The sequence below is a fragment of the Triturus cristatus genome, chromosome 3_1, assembly GCF_964204655.1.
Source record: "Triturus cristatus chromosome 3_1, aTriCri1.1, whole genome shotgun sequence".
Lineage (NCBI taxonomy): Eukaryota > Metazoa > Chordata > Amphibia > Caudata > Salamandridae > Triturus > Triturus cristatus.
In genome coordinates, this window is record NC_140583.1 from 868,212,041 (window position 1) to 868,233,585 (window position 21,545).

General features: G+C 44.2%; 1 protein-coding gene across 4 annotated transcripts in view; it reads right to left on the reverse strand.

The window, feature by feature from the left end:
• MYO3B (myosin IIIB) overlaps positions 1-21,545 on the reverse strand; it is a 2,253,613-nt gene that overhangs the window by 463,654 nt on the left and 1,768,414 nt on the right. For all 4 annotated transcript variants that reach the window (XM_085645333.1, XM_085645331.1, XM_085645332.1 and 1 more), the window contains one exon: positions 20,393-20,555. In XM_085645333.1, the coding sequence (XP_085501459.1) occupies positions 20,393-20,555 (163 nt within the window). The remainder of the gene's footprint in view (positions 1-20,392; positions 20,556-21,545) is intronic.

Genomic DNA, 21,545 nt, shown 5'->3' on the forward strand with positions numbered 1-21,545 from the left:
AGTAGGACCTACAAGGTAGTTGGGCCACAGACCATGCAGGGCTTGGATCCAATGTTGTGCTGGCCTCAAGGCATGTCTCAAGGCCAGATCCTGTTGCCAGCCCATGTTGTTCATGGCCTGGATTGGTCGATGTGGTCTGTCAGCCATAGGCCCTGTGGCAAAACCACAATGCCAAAGGCCAGGCCCTATTTGGGTTGGTCTACTATGTGATTTGGCTGCATGTCATGGAATAAGGCCAGGCCTTAGGATTGACCTCCACTGTTCATGACCAAAAAGTATGTACAGTGGGGGTTCAGATCTCCATGGTGGACTGGGTACAGGACCTTTCCGTGGCACCTCCTGCAGTCAACCCACAATTTGTAGGGATAATAGCCATGCATTGGGAGTTTGATCCCCAAGATTGGTCAGCAGCAGGAACTGGTTAAACGCCAGGCCCCTCAGCCAACCCATTCTGTACAAAGTTGAAGGCTTACATAGAGGGCTCTGGCAGGGATGGCTTTAAGGCGATGCAACCTGTGCCACTGCACTGGGCGCCGAGCTCAGGGGGTGCTGTTTTGAAATATCTTTTGAGTTTCAAAGCACCTGTTGCAGAGTTGCTTGTATGTGCAACATTTTCATGATAACTATGGTGATAAATGTTGCTGCTGGAGAAAGATCAGAGTTTTGTCTAGTGAGAGCTTTAATATGCCTGCTGCAAAGAACATGTACCACGCAGAACACAAAATATATTTTAAGTAGATAGCTCAGTGGGTCACTGCTTTTGGCAGATAGATCCTTTGGTTACTTGCAGATCATAAGTTATAATCCTAATATAACACAACAGGGTCTGTGCTCTCAGCAAAGAGTTGCATGCAAACTGCAAGGTACAGGTTAGAACATTATGTTTTTCCCACAGTCTTTCAAGTGAAATCGTGAGTTGGTGTTTCTCCAGAACAAACCCTCTTAAAATATACTGCCCACCATTATGGATGACATGTGACTGCTACATTTCTAAAATATTTAGAATGTCATCTAGAACCTAAAACCTTAATACCTACCTCTATGCGCTACACTGAGAGAGCTTGGAAGGCAGAGCAACTAGCAGTCTAGAGTTTCTTAGGAAGAAGAGGCGCAATACATACCATATGCGGGGCTGTCTGTATCAGCAGAGTTATGAAGACAGTGTTCCCTATGACGGGCAAACACACCTCTCTGGCAGAATCTCATGCGATAATATAGGAGAAGGACCTCTCCTGACAAGTGGTCAAGTGGCAATTCTTATATTTTAAATCAGAAGTTGGAATTTCTGGCATAAGTTTAGTAATGTCTGACATATCTTATGGTCATAAAGGTGCGCGTTCCAGACACTTTCTTATGAACATACAAGGTAAAAGGATGTCAATTCAGAACACACTATTTTGGCTGTATTATTGCATTCGCTCATATTTGGCATCGACGTGGTATAAAGGAGACACTTTTACAGTTATTAGAAAGATAAGGTCAAATAACATCTGCGTCAAATGGCAGACATAACAAAGATTAAGCATAAATCAGGAAATATGGCAACTTCCATTTTCTAATATTGAAAAGATGGAGCCCTTCATCATCTAAGATGGAGTCAGGGCCTACATGAAATGGAGTCGGACCTTAGGGGCTTTACGTCATTCCCGGCTTGTACGTCTGAATGTGACATCACAGAGATGTAGATAAACAGTAGGGATGTAGCTAATATGTAAGGAAATCCATGCTCTCGAGTTACTAGGATCTAAAATATCTAGAATAAGGTATACATATAAATATAATATATTAGTAGCATAAAACCAAAACAATCAATACATCATATATGTAATTGGCAAAAATGAAATGTATAGTACATATAGCGAAGCATGAATACTTTTAAGCTTTGCATTGTTTCAGGTAATTGATGATTACATATATATCGTAATCTAATTAAAGTGTTTTATGCGTGTTGGCAATTAAACATGCCCGTAATTATATGAAATGAGCCAGATTGAAAAATATGTGGTATATAAAAAAAATAATTAAAAAGAATCTATTAAAAAGAAAAAGTTTCTTCAGTTCATAGTTTATACACGCCTTTGCGGTGTATGTGATAAATACATGTTGTTGGTCAACTCACATGTTGAGTTCATTCCTCATCAGAGGACCGATTGGCATCGTCGGGAGCACACACAGCATACATGTGACCCTTAAGTAAACCATACAAAGCGTGTTCATTGTTAGTAATCTGCATAGTTCACTCTGAGGCACTCAGTAGTAATTGTGGCTCCTTTTCAGGGGGCTCAAATGATAACAAGTCAAGTCACTCATCAAGAGCTGCATCAAAATGTGCCACCGGTGACATGGTTCTGTCATAGTTAACATCGTGTATAATCTATAGAAGTCATGCTCGACATTGTCTCTGGCGCTCATTTAGAGGTTGAATGATTGCTTCCATAATAAGACAAGCCACTGGGGGCTGTCCTCGCTGTAAGTCCAAGATGAATTCAGTCAGAAAGTTATACACCAGAACACAGGTTTACTTGTGTAGCATCCATTTTGTGAAATGTGAGCATCCAGTGCTCGCTGAGTTCAAATAACCAATCATGTCCCACATAGCGTGCTAGAGTCTCTCTCATCCTCGTTCAGCTGGATATGTGCACTTCCATGTTGTTGATTTCCTTGTCAGAAAAGGAGAAAGATGATGATACCACAGCTGATTGGCAGTATGATGATTGGAAACCCTCCAAAAAGGATGGAGATTACAGAGTGAAACAATGATGGAATCAGTCCAAATACTGATTCAAATCCAGTCACCAGACCAGATCTAATGTTCTTAAAAAGAGGCACAACTCCAGTCATCAAAGATAAATGAAATACTCTTTGTACGATATCAGCAAAGTGTGTCAGATATTATGTGTGTGTGACAGCCTCGGAATCTCTGAAGCAGTTGTGGCTGGCTGCAGTTTATATTTTCAACCGCTAAAGTCAACGGGTCTTCTTTTTCCAATAGAACAGACAATAGCTTGCATAGATCATCAAAATGCATAAATTTAATGTTTAAGCTAAGCCAAGGGATTTTCTAATTTCATTTCGAGGTGGCCTGTACAAGGTCCTTTTGCAGCACTGTATTGTTTCTGAAACTGTCACCAGGTATGGCTGGCTGAGTTCCAACCCACACCAAGTAATATTTGTTAGAAATGATTGAGAACCATTATTCAGGATTTCATGATGCATGGGATGGATGCAATGGGGGAAAGAGATAAAACACAACTTAACCCGGACATCAAAGTGCTACACATTCCATGTAATGATTTGATGTCACACAAAAGGGAGTGTCAAAGGGGATTTCTGCAATTTTCTGTACTAACAAACACAGGGTCATAATCTTCATTTTCATTCAATCAGATGTGGGAAAAAGGAAATTTCCACGAATGAAACAATTGTGAATTGTGCATAGATTCATACCAGCGAATTTGATTTCTATTTTTGGTAATCGTGGAAATGAAACATTGTAATGGGCAAGGAGATGATACAGGATATGAACCAGGTAATAGATGGAGTGTCACTAACCATAAATGGTGCACCTTTAACTTGTTTTCCACTTATTTGTGTATATGTAGATTCCTTCATGGCCATTGTTTGAGTGGGTGTCAAATTATATGGTTCAAACATGGTTGTTTCACTAAGAAGTTGCCAAGGCATGAAACCTGATCTAAGTGTTTGTAGTGCCCAATTTAATTATATAATTACTCCAAATTGAGCCTGCCCATGTTGTAACAAACCTAGGACTCCTTTTATAAGGTTTATGGCTGAGGACAAAATGTGGTTTAATGAGTTCACTTTTTTAGAAAGCGCGTGTATTCCATTGTAAATAATTTTAAAAACTATAATTAGAGGTTTGAAGCATACGCCATTCAAATCAGTTACAGATTTGTGCATATATTATCAGAATTATTAATTAATAAATAGGCAAATGATCTGTCATCTTGTCTTCAGGTGTTGTGTTTTATTTCACCCTCTTCAGATGATCTTCTTTTAGCCTTAGCCAACACGTGTTTCGTCGTATCCGGGAAATATCCCTGCGAACAGTGGTGGCTGATGACATTTGAAAGTGGCGGGGCGTAAAATTATTGGCAGACTGCACTGTGGCGAGCGAGCGTAGCGCGCGACCCCGAACAACCTAATCGGGGTTCGGGGAGGTCCCCCCCCGAGAAAAAAGAGTGGACAATTGGTGCATTTTCAAGCAAATTTGAGAAAGCAGGAAGGTTAATAAACCAATTGTGAAAGTGCAATTATTACATTAATAAAGAGATGTCATATAACAACATAGGTAGCTATATAAAACTGCTAAAAAAGGGCCCTACTGTCCCATTCAAAGTACAATAGTGCTGGAGTGCCATACTGCCTCATTCAAAGCACAGTGACGCTTGAGTGTGATACTGTCCCATTCAACACACAGAAGCACTGGAATGCCCTAGAATCCCATTCAAAGCACATTAGCCATGGAGAGCCCTACTGTCCCACTAAAAGTACAGTTGCACTGAAGAGAAGTGCCTTACTTTCCGATTCAAATCATAGTAGCGCTGGAAAACTCAACTGTTCTACTCAAATCATTATAACCCTGGATTGCCCTTCTGCCCTATTCGAAGCACAGTTGCACTGGAGTCCCCTACTATTCAGTTCAAATACAGCAACCCTGGAGTGTCCTACTATCGCCTTCAAAACGCAGTAGCTCTGGGGAGCCGTACTGTCCCACCAAAAGTACAACTGCACTGGTGAGAATTGCCCTATTGTCCCATTCAGAGAAAAGTAGCACTGGAGTGCCTAACTGCCCCACTGAAAGTACAAAAGCACTAATGAGAAATGCCCTTCTGTCTCATGCAAAACTCTGTAGCGCTGGGAAGCCCTTCAGTCCTTTTCAAAGCACAGTAACGCAGGTGTGCACTAACTTCACATTCAAAGCCCACTACCCTGAGAAAGGAGCTCAAACCCCTACAATGTGGCTCTAGAGCTCTACAGATAGCTGCATTTTTCTTTTAATTTGAATGGCATTACTAAAGCTGTGCTGCCGATGCCTGTTTTCATAATGAGAGGGCCTTCTGTCAGTCCATATTTAACAAACATGTGGACCACAATTACAAGATAGGTGCGTAGCAGCACTCGGTGGCAATGAAGATGGCAGCTTTATTGAAAGGCAGAGTTTTCCATATAGCATTGCTGAAAAAATGTTGTATATCACGGTTCACCTGAATTAACACGTGGTTTGAGGTAAGAAAATGAGATGGAATTAGTTTTACCTAAAAAGTGGGAGTGTAACAGCAAGATTGTTATCGGTGGCCACTGTGCTGTTAATAGGCATTCAAGTGACTTTCACTTTTGAGATGAGTAAGGGTGGGAAGCTTCCGGAAGTATTGTTTTGTATAGTTTACCCATAGTAAGGAAAATAATTGCACATGACATACATGTGATTACTTTTAAGAGATATTTAAAAGAAGAAATAGAAAATAAAAATAATTTCACCTCAGGTCTCTCACACACACACACACACACGCACGCACACGGGCATGCACGCACACACGCATGCACACACATCCCCCCAACATTCTAATTTGTTAAAAGTACATTTGTCATCCAGGAGGTTGCACCGTCTACACGTGGATCTGGAAAGCAGCCTGACTGAGCCGGCCCCCATCCAGTCTAAACTCCATAGCAGATTGCCTCGCCCAGACTGAGAAATACACATGGGGACATGTGCGAGCTGGCCATTGACACGTTTGGCGGAGCTCAGCGAGGACCACCTTAAGTTAGCAGCCAAATATGAAATTACACATGACCTCTATGCCCATACCGAATACAACCCTGCCCTGCCCTGCTTCCACTGCTACAGTGATAACAACTCTGACACATGGGGGACAAAAAATCTATTCCATTAAAGGAATTTATAGCCCAAACACATTCCCCTACACTGGACATTCTAGGGTATCATATAATCTCATACATGTAATGAAGCGATTAATCCCAACATTTCCAGAAGCCCGTCACACTGGGGTCTGCTATTTTACTTGTTAGAGAAACCAACCCCTAAACCTCTTATAACTCTTATTTATATTATAACATACTGGGCTGTGCAACTTCAGAACCAGAGGGTTAAGCCTGCATACTGTGGTCCATAGACATAAGTAATGAAAACACTGACAAATAATGATCCTTTTGCTATGTGCATGCTAAAGAAAGTTCCTTGAATGGGAAATAGACTAGAGACTTACTTACTATTAATACCAGCAGAGGACGTACTATATTCCCGTAAGCATGTTGAAGTGCTGCATATTGGCAGAGTCTAAATGCAGCGGATGTGCTGCCCCTGGGTCAAATAGATTTCTGCCCTGCCCTGCCCAACAGCTGCAACATCTCGGGGTCCCAGGTAATTCACGCGTTAGAGTTAATGACAGATAAAATAATTCCTATGTCTCCCATGATGGCCCTGCTGGGTGTAGCCTTGATACCCCTAAACAATGCCAGAAACTGTTGGCAATGGCGACCCTGCTAAGTCGGAGGCGGGTGGCCGGGAAGTGGAAAGGCAGGGGGGCACCCAAATTTAAAAGCTAGCCAAAGGACATGATAATGTGCAGCGAACTTGCGGATCTCTATGCCGACACGTTGCCGCCTACTTTTAGGTCGACAGACTTAAGGGGGCTTCTCCATGTCTACATGGCTAGCTTGGACACGATTGGAAAATCAAGTAAAAAAACTGGCATGCCGGTCTATGTAGGTGAAATGAGAGAGCACCCTGTACAGCATGACAGCTAGCCTGTTAGGATATTGGGGCACTCTACAATGCCCAGACTGCGGGTTGCTGGGTGATGGGGCTGCTTATTCTACATGATGTGTCATTGAGTACACAACAAACTGCAATTCCAGCGTGCTGACACGTGCTGTTATGTAGTTGGACAACTGTCCATTATGGTTGTAAAAGCGAAAATTCAATATAAAAAATGTAGCATCAATCAGAGTACTGAGGACCAACATTCGACAACTGGACATGATAAGACTATGGAACAAACAACATTGAGTCACCTGGGATTTAATTGCGTATGGATGGAGGTCGGGCTATGAATGAATTGGAACAAATCATTACTGATTCCTCTCATGGATGCCACGAGGCACCCGGAGCTCAAATTCACCTGGAGCAGCCCGAGTTTAAGAAACACTTGCCTTGGCCTACTGCAAATATTGTTTCCGAGTTGGCAATTTCATTTTCTCTCAGGGGTGGTATTCTGACTCTGAGAGCACTGCACCGTGCACAATAACTGTTCTGGCTCTCTCCCATCCCTCAGCTCTCCCCAGGTCCCACCCTGCGCCCTACAATTATGCAGGCCTCACACACACAGAACCTTATTTACCTCGGGAGTCGGAACTCTCAGTCGACATCTCTCTGATTCTTACTCCTGGATTCTGCCTCCCAAAAACTGCGCGCCAGTCTGAACAAGCGGAAGCTGTCATGAATGATAGCTTTTGATCATCTTGAGCTGGCAAACGAGTTCCTGCCATATCAGATGCTAGGATAGGATTGGAGGAGAGCCCCTCTCCTCTGTCCTGCCATCTGATAGGATATCGGGATGAAGAGTGACAAGCCCCACCGAAGCCTCATTAGCAGACATGCTGCACTGCTCGAGGCAAGTGCTTCATGTCTGCTATGTACTGTGAATGTGCGAGGTGGGCTGAAGAAGCCTAAGCCTGACACATGTGCAGTTGGAAGCAGACAGTGGAGCCCCCTTTGTTGCTGGCATGATGTTGCACTTTATTTTGAAAACACAATAGTTTTCCTGCAAAGTGTAACATCATGACAGCACGTAATTGGAGACGAGGCAGGCCTGTGCCATTTGTTAGCAGGGCTACGCCCCTGCACCCCCTATGGACGAGCCGCCACTACCTACGACTTCATCAGGGCTGGTCTTTGTGGTGGTCCCGTGGTCAGACCTCCTTTCAAGATATGACAGCATGGGAGGTCAAGAATTTCGGTATTCCTAAGTGTTTTACCATATCATTCATAGAATAGGCTCTATATAAGGTAGTATATAGTTATTGAGACAAGTATACAGGCAGCATCATTGGAGGGAAACTGCTCTGTGACTATATACTACCTTATCTAGAGGATATTCTCCAAATGATATGGCAAAACACTTAGGTCAAATGTATCTTCATCAGCCACATTCCCAGAATGATCTAAGCCAGGGACATACATAGGAACACAGAAGAGAACCTCATATGGAGTGTGACATCCTAATTCTTATCTAGGCAAGTTATTTAATGCTCTCTGAACTCCATACAGAATATGGTACCAACTAAGACCTGAACTTAGCGCCCTAGCAGTCAAAGCTTGTTTAATCATACCATTAGCACATTCTACAATGCCATTTGATTCAGCTTAGAATAAGTTGCTGAATTGCACACAAACTCCCAGAGCAGACATTGAATCCCTGTAAGTATTGGAGGTGAGATTATATTGGTTGCCTGCATTGAGGGGACCAATATGATCCAAATACATCACCAGTAAGGGGATATTTGAGATCATGAGGGGAGTTGGAGTAGCTCTTTTCATACTGGAGGCTTTAATCTGCTGACAAGTGTCACATTGCCTAACATAATCAGTATTCTGTTTATAAAAACTAGGCCACTAGTAGCGTTTCTGTAGCTTTGCTATGGTTGCATTCATTCCTGCATAAGCAGATGCCAACCTCTCATGGGCTTCTTTCATTAAATCTAATCTGGACAGACTATTAGGTATTATTCACTCTCCCACTCCTGGTATCGTGACTTCAGGCATGTTATCTGATTTAAGGATGTAGAAGTATTTGGGAGCAAAGCCTGCAGGAAGTTTCCCACCTTGCTTGTTTGCATTTATTGATGTTGAGATATCTTTGTCGATCTTCGCTTGAGATCTGGTTAGGACTGCTACCTTAACTTGTCTAAATCGCAGCCTTTGCTCCTAGGTTGGCTGCACAGTTCCTTTTGGTGTGAATTCTATCCCGCTGAAGGCCCAAAGTGTGCCTCACATGCACCAATGGAAGCTTATCTTGTCTTGGTGGCTGCTTCAACAGCTGGTACAGGAGAAACAACTATATGTTTTCCCTGAACCAAAGAGCGCTCCTTTAAAGTAGCTGTTTGCACAGCCGTCAGGATCTTTTCCATGGAAGCAAAACATGCTTCAACTAAGAAATACAAGTGAGGCTTATAAGCAATAGGGACGATCTGTCCTTCATTGTAGCTCACATAGGTATAACCATAGTGACTGGGTATGACTTTGATAACTAGGTTGGTTTTATTAACCCTAGTTTGTAAATATTTAGTCTCAAGCCCATCTGTTTATAGAGCATGCAAGAGATCAGTGTGCACTTTCAGCCATTGTTTAGATGAAAACGTGGGAGAAATCAGGTCATATAAGGGCTTCACTCTCTCAGCATAGTAAAGCAAATAAGTACACCCAAACATAAGAAATCCCAACAAGGTTTGCAAATTTTTCAGTGCATCAACAGGCTGCAATTTAGCGCACTTCAGAAGGAAGTCCAATGCTATACCCATGCTCTTACTGGATAACTTGTTTCCGAAGAAGGTCACTGTCAGGTAGGCAAATCATCATCAGTAAGATAGATATCATCAACATAAAGACAATATCTTGGGGTCCGGTTGTAAGATCTCCATGATACGTACTGAGACTAAGCCAGGACTGTTCTTATAGCCCATGGGCAAGCGTCAGAATGAAAACTGCACTTCAAAGAAACTGAAAGCAGTCAGATACTCACTTTCAGGGGCTATGCTTTGATTAAAGAACCCATTGACAATATCCAGGGTGTTTCACATTTTTTCAACACCAGGTTGGTTATTAAACCAATGCAATGCCCATTTTATACCATCCAAGTTTGCGCATGAGAATGCCATGTGGACTGGAGTGTTTGTCGAACCCCACTTGATTTCTTTATAGGGTTAGAGATTGTCTCACTGCCATTCACTGGTGTAGATTTCCCTGATATCCTCAGGTACTATGGGAGAGAAAGCTACCCTTATGACTCACTCCCCTTGGGGTGCTTACCTAATAAACACTGAAGGCCAGTCTTCCACTAGAATGATGCCATAATCATCAGATAATTGTGACCAAAAACTGTTTTAATAATTCATGATAAATCCCCTTAATTTGTATGTTTAAATTGTAAACCCCATCAGGAGAATTTAGGGCCACATGTACAAACCTTTTAGTATGCAAATGCAAAAAGGCTTTTTGGCATGTACAAAGCCCAAAGAGCAATTCCATAACTTGTTGCTGAATAGCAATTTAGGTTTTGTATTTTGGTATTTGGAAGGGGTGTGTTGAGGGCGTCCCTTCCTAATACCAAATTCAAATGGTATGCATGAATGGTTTGTGACCGTAATGCGGTCGCAAAACATTTGCAATTTACCGCCATTTGAAACCCATGGTAACCCATTTGCAAAAAGGGAAGGGGTCTCCAAGGAACCCCTTTCCCTTTGAAATGGTTAGCAAAATATTTTTAAGAGCATACAGTGGTCCTGCGGAAGAAACATTTCATTTTATTTTTTGAAACGCGTCCCATTTTCCGTAAATGATTTTTTAAAAAAAGATTGTTGTGTTAAAAAAGCAATCAAAGACATGGTGATCTGCTGACCCTGGAAGGTCACCATCCCTATGATTTAAGCGATTCCCCATGAGTCACAAACCGACACCTTCCTCATTAATGTTCATGAGGGAGGTCTATTTGCAACACATTGGGAATTGCAAATTTTAACTCAACACAGTTTCATACATTTGAAACTTCTGCAGTTATTTTCAGTGTTCCTGCTCACGATCTTGAACTGGAACTGGTTCAAGTCTCTGATGTACAGCCAGAACTGAAGCCTCCCCCTTAATATTACTTAGAATGATAGATGATACTGAAGAAAAGTTCCCCTTTAACTTCATCCCAAAGTCCAGAGCTGGTGCAGCTCCATGCTAATTCTGTACCTGTCTATGTATATCAAGGAGAACTGCCAATGAAGGCGTACCATGCGTACTGGTGAAAATGCATGCAAAGATGCTTCCCCAGGTATTACACTTCTCTACAGGAGGTACCATTCCATGAGGAAGACACATTGTCCGTGTTCTATGTTTGTCTTGGGGGGTTAGTGTATGGATACACATCTTCAAATTGATTGGTCTTAGGATCAACCTAGAAAGACATTTCATCATGCCGTGTGGGCGCTTTTCCCATTATAGAGTAAATAGTCTGTGGACTAATAGTCTATACCTGTGCGGGAGTGGCTGTTCCTGCTGCGGTACAGGTCTGGAGCGCATCTTATGTAGTACAAACTGTATAAGTCTCCTGTATAAGGCGACTGTGTATTTTATCACCCCTCCCACCTCAGCTTGTATTAAGTTGTCGGGCGAGGAACAGGAGTATAGCCAGCTAAAACTGGCGAAATAGCCCCTTCGGTGCTCAGTGACCCAAAACAGACATTTCTGTGCATGTGTGGCAATTGACCAGCGAACCAATTCTGGTGTTCCTGGTAAGTTAAAGGGATTTCCAAATGTTGGTAAGCCCTATAGTGCGCAGGCAGGTCTCCAGTTGTATAGGAATGAAACTGCCCTCAAGCAGCACCAATAGCCTCAAACTCCACCCATGAATAAAACACCTTAAAGACATATGCTGCATGTGCAGCTATTACAAAAGTAACTGCTCCCCCCTCATCGGGGACACCTTGAGCTTTGAGATGCTGATTAACAGCTTCCCTGTAATTGGCCCCTATCACAATAGGCACTGCCATAGCGAATGGCTGATGAGGGGTGTTACCCCAAAACCGGTACCAGGATTCTTGTTTCAGGTCCAGGGAGGACCTGGCCTTGCAGTTCAGGCTTGACTGTTCCCATGATGCATAGGGTCAAGAGTTATTTGCATATGGCTGGGTCCAAACTGGGGTGGCAAAGTGAGCTAAAGAACTATGATCGATTCAACCCAGATCTGTGACTGGGGTGAGTGTCTGAAAAGTTTCAGCACTCCGTCCATCATCTCCTTGTGTTTGCTTTGTTCGCCCTAGGTTGGCAGCCCAGACGTGGGTCCCTTGCTTACTTTGCCACTGGATTAAAGCTAGCCTGGCTGATGAGGGGTGTTACCCCGAAACCAGTCCCAGGATTTTTCTTTTCGGTCCAGGGAGGACCTAGCCTGGCAGTTTGGGCTGGACTGTTCCTATGAGGGTCAAGGTCAAGACTGATTTGCATACGGCTGGGTCTAAACTGGGGTGGTGAAGTGAGCCAAAGAACAATGATGGATTCAACCCAGATCTGTGACTGAGGGTGAGTGTCTGAAAAGTTTCAGCACTCCGTTCATCATCTCCTTGTGTTTGCATATTTCCATGACAGTCATGAGCGTTGAATAGTCCCGCCCATTGCGGGGACCCCAGAACACTTTATTCAATATACGTTCCTAAGTGCTGAAGTTCGCCTTTCTTCGAGAAGGCCTTGAAAAGTCACCTAAGAAAGTCATAATGCAGCCTAGGGGCAGGCTACAGTGGTCAGAGTTCTTCATCTTGGAATGGCAAAAGAAGACACCATAATTACATAGGTTGTCAGTACATTCATTTTTTGTAATGGCACAGGAAAAAGAACCTCCACAAACCCTTTTGCTATGAGAAAACAGAGATGAAGAAGTGCTGGACAATGTAGCTCATAGGCTGCCATTATAAGTGAATAAAAAGTAGGCTGTGCCTTTAAGCGCAGAAAGACCTCCCATATCCCATCATGCTCACCCAGAGGCAGTCACCTCAGTTGTTTTTTCCGGCTCCTTCTGACAGCCCTTTGGAGCATTCAACTCGACCTTTTTAGGTTTTTTCTACAATTTAGATCTTCAAAGTTCACTGTTTTTTGCTTCACTCTACGTCTTTTGTCTTTTTCTGTGAAGCAAAGTATTTTTATGACAGGAAAGAGGGTTTTCCCTAGTTAAAATGCCATCTCTTTTCGACAAATGCCCTAGATGTGGCAGAAAAAAAGCCAAAACAGACCCACACGAGGTCTGTATTATTGAGAATATTCAATGTTTATGGCAATACATGGAAATCCCCTACGAGAGCAAATGATGGACCTCCTTCGGAGGTAGTGAAGGGCCTCCTCAGGCTTTCATATCTCAATGGGCTGGAAGGGAACCCCGGGGGGTGTTCCCACCACTGTAGGAGTTGAAGGGGCTTACATTATTGGGAACTGGTGGAACGCAGCTCCCTTTCTACAGTGTTCTAATTCCAGAATGTGAATTGCGAGTGGAAAATAAATTGCTGGCAAAAATTAATTCCTGCATTCCGTGTTTGAGGCACTGAGATATCCTTCGGTGCCCAACTGTAATTTCAGAGACGTTTTTAATACTATTTTACTCTAAGATAGTATCATATTTATCACTCTTTCGTTGCATCACCCCACTGTTAAATGCTGTGGCCTATCTAGCTGTCATGATGACATCAAACTATGAAAACTGGTGGAACCATCAAGTGCTGCTGGAACCAGTCAGTCAGTCAGTAAAAATCTTTATTCGGCTGTATGCCAGCCATAAAAGAATGCATCATAAAAACATTTCATAAAGGGAATACCGCAATAAGATTGATAAAATACAGACATTAAACGATAATTCCATGACGATGACAATTACAGATATCCGGATGTTAATCTCTTAGGGCAAACAAGGAGCCATGATGCCTAGACATAGCAGCATGTCAATCAGGGTAATACCAAACGCAAAGATGACATCTACATACAGAGTCCTTGTAAGTGTCAATTTCAGTTTCCAGGATTAATCATTGTAATGGTTTAATTCCACATAAGGGAATCTTAAGTCCTAATCGTGGTAATGTAATAAACATACGAAGAAATCATTTTCCAACAATACTCTGGTGCCGAACAGCCGAGGAAATATACTTACAAACCATTAGACAAATGAATTCATCTTTTAAAAGCAGGAGATGATGTAGCGCAGCCGGACACTTTCCGATTTGTTTAAAAATCGTAAAAGTGGTTTTAAAAAGGCACTACTTTGTTTAATATAAAGTTTACACAAAAACATAAATTGCAAAGTGCTCCTGACTGACTTTTAATCACATGGACACAAATCCAAATTGGCATCGCAATGCGCATCACGTGGGTATGAGACCAGTAAGTGGGAAGTGCCAATCCTGAACCTTACCAAATAAAACATTTTAGCGTGGCTGAAATAAAAAGTGAGGTAGGGCTCAGTACCTAGAGAGCAAACTAACAATGAGTGGTCAACGACCCTTTTTTTTGCCCTCTCCAGGTTATTTCTAACCAGATAGGAATGAGTTAAAAATTCTCTTTTCAGCCTTGCTCTCCATATTTTGGCTATATTTCCGGGGCTGTCGAGGTAATCTAACAATCCCAATTTCTCCAGCTGGTCATTAATATAAGTAATCCAAGGGATTTTCTTTAACACAATCCAATTTTAAACAATCTAAAATGACAGCACGATTCAAAACTGCTTCTTCTTTTGCCCAAATGTTGTGCCATAGCAATAAAGGAGCTACTTGTGTACAAAAAGACAACAGGGTCACGCCAAGTTCACTGTGACAGATGGTCGCGGCGGTGCTCTTAGGGACTGTCAGCAATTGTGTCATGAACGTATTCTCAGCTCTCAGTAGGACCTTGATATTACAAAAGCCCCAAACTCCAGCACCATACAGAGTAACAGCACATGGGTGGGTTTTTTAGATATCAATGATGGCTTTAATGGGCGAGAGCCTAATTTTTTGATAAATCAGAAGTTAGCTTCCACGTTTTGGTTGAAACCCCTGGTCTTTGCCCCGACTAAGTGACACCAGGAACTTTTCTGGTCGAAGAGAATCGCTAAATAGGAAAAGGGCGGCACATAAGACAATTTTACATTATTTATGAAGCATGTCTTTAAAACCTTGGGGGGTTTACCTAGCACCATAATGTGAGATTTCGCTACATTAGTTTTTAAACCAAGATCATTCAGGAAGTTGTTAAAACTAGTTAAAAGCCTCTGTAGCCTCACCCCGGTTCTGGACATAAATACACAGCCGTCCGCGTATAGCAATGCTGGCAGGGACCTACAACCTACCCGAGGGGCATCCACATTCCCATTTTTAATTTGGCTTTGTAGGTCATTTATGTATAAACAGAATAAAAAAGGGGCAAGGACGCAGCCCTGACGGACCCCGCGATCCATCTTTATAGGAGCAGTAAGTTCGCCACCTGCTCCATATTGAACTTCGCCATCACTTCCTGATGCATTGCTGCTAAAAAATGCACAATGGGCGGTTCAATGCCCATGGTCAACATCTTCTCCCAGAGCCTTCCTCTCTGCACCCAGTCAAAGGCAGACGTCAAGTCCATGAACCCAAGGCAGAGAGATTCAGGCTTGGCTAGGGTGTATTTACCTATGACCAGGTACAGGTTGAGGCACTGTTCAACCGTGCCCAGGCCTCTCCTGAAACCATATTGAAGGTCTGAAAAGCTCCCATTTTCTGTTACCCAAGCCTCCAGCCTCTCCAATATTACTGGGCCCATAATCTTGCAGGAGCAGTCAATTAGGTATATGGGCCGGTAACATTTGGGGTTCGACCTGTCTCCACTTTTTAAAAATGGGAACTATTGTCACCAATCCCCATGATTCAGAGGGGCCCCGGGCCACATAGTATTTAAAGATATTAGCAGCGGGAGCCACAGAGGAATAGTAGCTAAAAGCAAGTCCGCGGGGATGCCATCAGGGCCCGAAGCCTTGTTCTTCACAGTCTGAGATAAAACCCTTTCCACCTCGTCTAATGTCGGGGGTGCCAAAGTTGATGCCCCATATTGAAAATTAGTGCAGGAGTGTGGGTCGCTACCAATTTTATAAAGGCCAGAGAAGTTATCTACCCACTGCTGGAACCATTTTCAGAGTGAGCGGCCTAAATTATTGTTTTACATGCAAACTGTAAACCAGTACCACAGCTCTCAAGTACTGTGAGGCTGTGAGGTTGTTGTAGCACACCTGCACACCTAGGTAAAAAATAGGTTTTGTGTAAAATAATGCTTATTTGTTTTATTTGCCACAAAAAGCACAGAAAACAAGAATTGCATTCTGCATTCTAGAGACTGAAAACTCTACCCTCAAATCAGTAATCACCTGAGATAATATTGATGGTAACTCTCCTCCTCAGGGCGTTCATTTAATTATAATTATCTAATTCTTTTTCAGAAAAACAAGCCTCAGAGCAGAGTTAGAGTTCAGCAGCTCACAAAGGTTTGTCAATATCTGTCATTTACTAGGGGGTGATGTAGTCTGAAAGTATAAAAAAGATAAGAATTTGATTTACCAGAGTATGTGAGCTTGTACGCAGAAATATTCTATGTAGACACATACAAGTTTCCACAGCGCACAGAGTCCCTGGAAACAGGATACAATTGTTAATACCATTCTTTTAATACTAATTATCTCAGAAAAATATAGATGACCTCGACATTTATCAAATGAATAGCACATGAAGAACTAGCAAAGCCATTAGATCTGGTGTTCGCTTTCAGACTTTTGACTTCGACATTTTTTGTATTTTTAGTAAACCTTTTTTACAAAAACATTGGAAACAAAACAAAACAGATAAAAAAAATGTTTAATGCTCATTGGCTCACCAGTCCAGTGACAGTGAAAGGGACTACTTTATATGTGGATGACAACCATGTGCTTGAGCAGAATGCCATGACTCACACATAAAGGAACCAAGTGTTGAAGTGGGCTAACAAACAGCCCCATGCTGTATATTGTTGTGGGCAAATGACATTACTTCAGAGCAATGAATGAAGAGGGCTGGCTAAAAGTTAGTATATTACATGTATATTTGTTTTGTAAAATCAGAAGGTCTCGGCTAAATTAAGAGCTAAACATTTGTTTATGGCTCTAAGAAATTACACTGTGGTAGAGATGATATCTTCTACTTCACATATTCATTTTGCAATAATCAGGTTGTTCAGTTCAAGTCAAAGGATTGTACTTATCGAGATGTAAAAAATGTCAATCAAGCACAGTGTCACTAAACAAAATAAACACAACCCTCCCAAGAAGCGAGTCGCCCCCCCCCCCCACTTCAACTGCATCCATCTTACCCTTTAAATCACACCACTGACAACTTGCTTTGGTGCCTTAAAAGGTCGCAGTTTATTTAAGCATAACATGGTTATCCATTTTTGCAATTTTTCATGGTCATTTATAACATCCATGTTAACACATTTATTGATACTGTTGCTGTGCATCATGGACTTTTTGCTCATATAAAATAAGTGCCACCGCGCTCTGGGGGAATTTCTCGATGAAAACGCATGCCAGTGTCCTGAACGCTTTCAGTCAATTCTCCAGTAATCGCTCTACCCTGGGTTTTCGTCTTTCCCTCCTGTCATCGTCTTTCTTGTCTTGTGTTGTCAAATCCAAGCTTGCCTGACGCACTTCTAGCAGGGAAAAAATGTCTATAAATTCTTTCCTCCATATTCTTTCCTTTACTTTCAGTGGGATGAGATTGGCAAACCCTAATAGTTTTGTGGTTGTGTGGGGATCTCCTGGGGAAGGGCGTAGGTGTTCACTGACCAGCTTCCCCTTGGGGTCCAGGCCCTCTCCCGCTCCATTTTTTCCCATATTACTAACCTCGGGCGGCTGTTCCCTCCTGTGCGATTTCCTCAGGTCTTTCTTTATCACTTTGCTTTGCCTGGTGGGGGTTCTCCTTTCTTTTGCCTGTTGCCCCCTTTGTGCCCCTACCTCGTTCCAATCTGTGTTCTGGCTCTTCGCTTCCTCCACGCCCTTCTGCGTTCCATGGGGGGCCCACTCCAAAGGGGGATCCTGCCCCAGGCCATTGCCACCAGGGCATCCAAGCCACTGGGTGAGCTGCTCCCTGTCCCCATGACTCCCCTTGGAAACCTTATTGGTCCCTCCCTTGCCCTGCCTGCCAGGGAGGATGTATAGGCCAGGGCCCTTGCATCGCTAAATTGCTTACTTCCAGTTGCATACCCAGGTTTACGATTTGCCCTGGCCTCCCTCCTGCTGGACCATCGCGCTGCACCCTCTCGGGCCCTCCCTTGATGCTCTGCGTGCGTTGCTTACCATTGGCCTTGTCAGCCACATTGGTTCGCCCACTGTATGATTCAGGGGGGCTACAGACCCCTCATCATCACTGCTCCCATCGGTGTCTGAGCTGGACACCATCTCAGGGGTTGCCGTCCTCATGTTCTTGGCTGGTGTGTTCTTGCCCCCGCCTCGCTCTGCTTTCTTGGCAACAGGAGTCTTTGCCCCTGCTTTGGTGACCTTTCTGGGGGCCGTTGTCCTGGCTGCATGCCCTCTGCCTACGGGTTTTTTGGGGGGTGGTGCCGGAGGGGATGCCCGCCATTGCTTTTTCCCCTTCCCGTGGGCTCCCTCGTTGATTTGCTGGTCAATCCAGGTTTTCCCTTTCAGGGCTACCAATGCCCTGGCTTTGTCCAACATCGCCTGCAGATCGTCATCCAAGTCTGGCCCTGCATCTCCTCTTTGCCTTTTATGCCCTTTTTGGGGGACCTCTGTAAGCTCCTGTGCCTCTCTGAAGTGTGCCAGGAGCCTTGTCTCCTTCCCGGCTGCCCCACGCCTGTTGGCCATCCTGTTATGCCTTGAACTTCTGTCGCCTTACTCCTGGCGGAAGGTGCAAAAAATCCTTGTATGCTCTGTCCTTTTGATGGTCCCGAAGCCCTCACAGAATTGCTGACAAAATGTATGCTGGCAAACCAAAACCAAAGGGGGGACTGCAGATATTTCAAGCCCCAAGAATCCCTGATCACCTGCTTGCCCCCTAAAATGTCCTGGCAGTAACGATCGGGTGATGTGCCTCTGTTTTCCTTTGCTTGTGCTAGATGTGCCCCTCCCCCGTGTTTACCGGGCCAGGATGGCTCTTCCTCACCCTTCGGTAAACCTAATGAGTCCTCAGAGGGTCGGGTTGCACTCACACGACCGCTGGCCTTCACCTTCGCATCGGGTGAAAGGCGCTGTCTTTTTCCTCATGTCCCAGTCCCTGAAGCAACCTCCGGGGCTCCTGTACCGTTAAGGCCGCACGTCCTTAGCTCCGCCTCGCACTTCCGGGTGCAGCCTCCGCCCTCCGCAAGGTCCCTGTGTAGTGGCAGCGGGAGCCTGGTTGCACCAGGATTCAACGCTCATGCTGGAGGAGCCCGTAAGCTTGCCGGCTCCTGGGGGGACAAGCGCTGGACACCGGCCTCTGCCTCCAACCGGTTCTAGCTGCTTCCATGCCGCTCCTGTAGACACCCTGCAGGTCGAAGGTGCCCCTTGATCCCAGCTCCAAGACACAGGGGTGGCGGCGGGATATCCGATTCGCCTTGATCTTGTCGATACTGCAGCAATCGACTGGAGTCTGCGTCCAGCGTATCCACTTGTGTCGGCGTTCAGGATCCACGTCTTTCACTTCTGCCTTCTGCGAGGGTGGAGTGTGCAGGTATTAGGCCTTGTGCCCCTTTTTATCCCCCCTCGCCGCTCAACAGCTCGCCCCCGGATTGAGGGGGCCGTAGGTTGCCCTGGGGCTACCAATCCTGGTCGCCCCATTTTCGAGTGGCATTTGTCCCGGGCTCCAACCCCCTTGACTTCAGTGTGCTTACATGTAATGCATCATGCATATTGGTCATCACTGGTAGTACAAGCTCTTCTCAAGAGATAGTCATCAGGTGTTAATGGTGGTAACAATAGGATCTCTGTAACCCATGCTTAATTTGCTACAAATAATTGAGAGCAGGGGCCCAAGGTTGGGTGGAGGGAAGCCAGGTTGGGGGATATACCACTATTACACTAACAGTCATCCTTTAAGTATTACGAGAGGCAAAAAGTACAGACTCATGATATCAGTCAATTCTAAAGGTAAATTACTGATGTTCATTTGGGCCAGAGCATTCAGAGTAATCAATCTATATACATACACAATCCCAGAATCATCCAGACAATCTATATTTGTCAGTGTCACATTTTTCCACCATCTTTCACCCTACTTGCGATTCTCTGGTACTTTACACGTGGAAAAGAGGCACATGATTCTTTGTTACTTTACGAGGAGCACTCATGCCAATGCATCCACAAAACGTACCTGAGTAACGGCGAGAGGTGACCCTTGGCCAAGGTATCTCTAATGTTTGTTAGAAAAGAGATGCAGACAATGAGGGATTTCCAGACTTGATATCGAGATGATTCTTGGAACATTATCTTGCGAGGTCGCACGTGGTGGGGATAGTGGCATTTCAAGTAATTGTGGCCAGTTTAACTTACTGTTCATTTAAATGACTCACAGTACTCAGGTGTAACACTTAATAGCATTATATAACCAAGGGGTGAAGAAAAAATTGCAGAATAATGGCAATACTTACCGGACTGTATAAGAATTGCACTATGACCTCTTTTCTCCCTCGCTCTTTTGTACCGTTTTGCTCCAAGCCAACCTTTGGTGTAGGCCTGCATCACTACAACTCTGCCTATCACTTCTCGCAATAGCAGGTTCAACTGCTCCACATGGTAATACTTCAGAAACACCTGAAATACAGGAAGAGCTTGCATTAGTATAGACCGTCAATCAATATTACATACACTTTGAATTACTGCATGAATGGTATGTGTTCAGGGCATCAACATCTGTTAATTTCTTGTCCTTCCTCTATGGATGTAAGCCAAAGGGGAGGATGAAGGACATTCTCTCAACCTGGCTACAAGTCCAGAAGGCACTAAAGGAAAAGTCAGGTGTTCTCCTGGTATGCCCCAGATCTTGGACTGCACTTTCCTGAATCCAAACCAGTCCCACTCCGCTCCCTAGACTTGAAATAAAGATATTTCTTCGTTCTTAGCCAGCACCGATTATTCCCCAGCTCACCCTGCTTAAAACATCACGATACAGTTAGGAGTCAGGGCCGGACTGGCCGTAGCGGGCACCGGGCAATCCCCCTGCGGGCGCCGCAGGGTGGGGGCCGGTTTTGGGCCCCTGGGGGCCGTTTTTAGGTCTCGCCTAGCTATTGCGTAGCAATGGCAATGCGAGACTCTAGTAAGGGGCTCCCAAAAGTGCTCCCAAAAGTGGATTGCATGGCGAGCATGCGCACAATCACGTGCATCGTGCCGCAATGCAATCCGTTTGGCATCGTACTTCAAAGGGTCCGCTCCTACGCCTGGAATGCGCGCCCCCGCCAAGCGCGCGCCACGCTCCGCCGGGCTTGTCTTGTTTTAAATGGACATTTATGTTGAGCGTGGCGTGCTTTTCTTTTGTTCATTGTTTTCACGAAAGCGTTTATTTATTCGGATTTGCACCGCCCCTGTGGTGGGCTTAATCCCGGCCAACAGGGTGTCGATTAGTCACAGTGTCGGTGTATGCTGGAATCGCTCACAGTTCGGTCAGAGGCCAACGGTCTTTTTCCAGACTTTTATTTTTTATTTGTTAACTCTTGACTTGTTACAATAAGCACGCTGCAAGTTTCCTTGAGTAATTATGTATGTCTGTCTGATCTACTGTTGTTGGGCCTTTATGCAAGCAAGGGA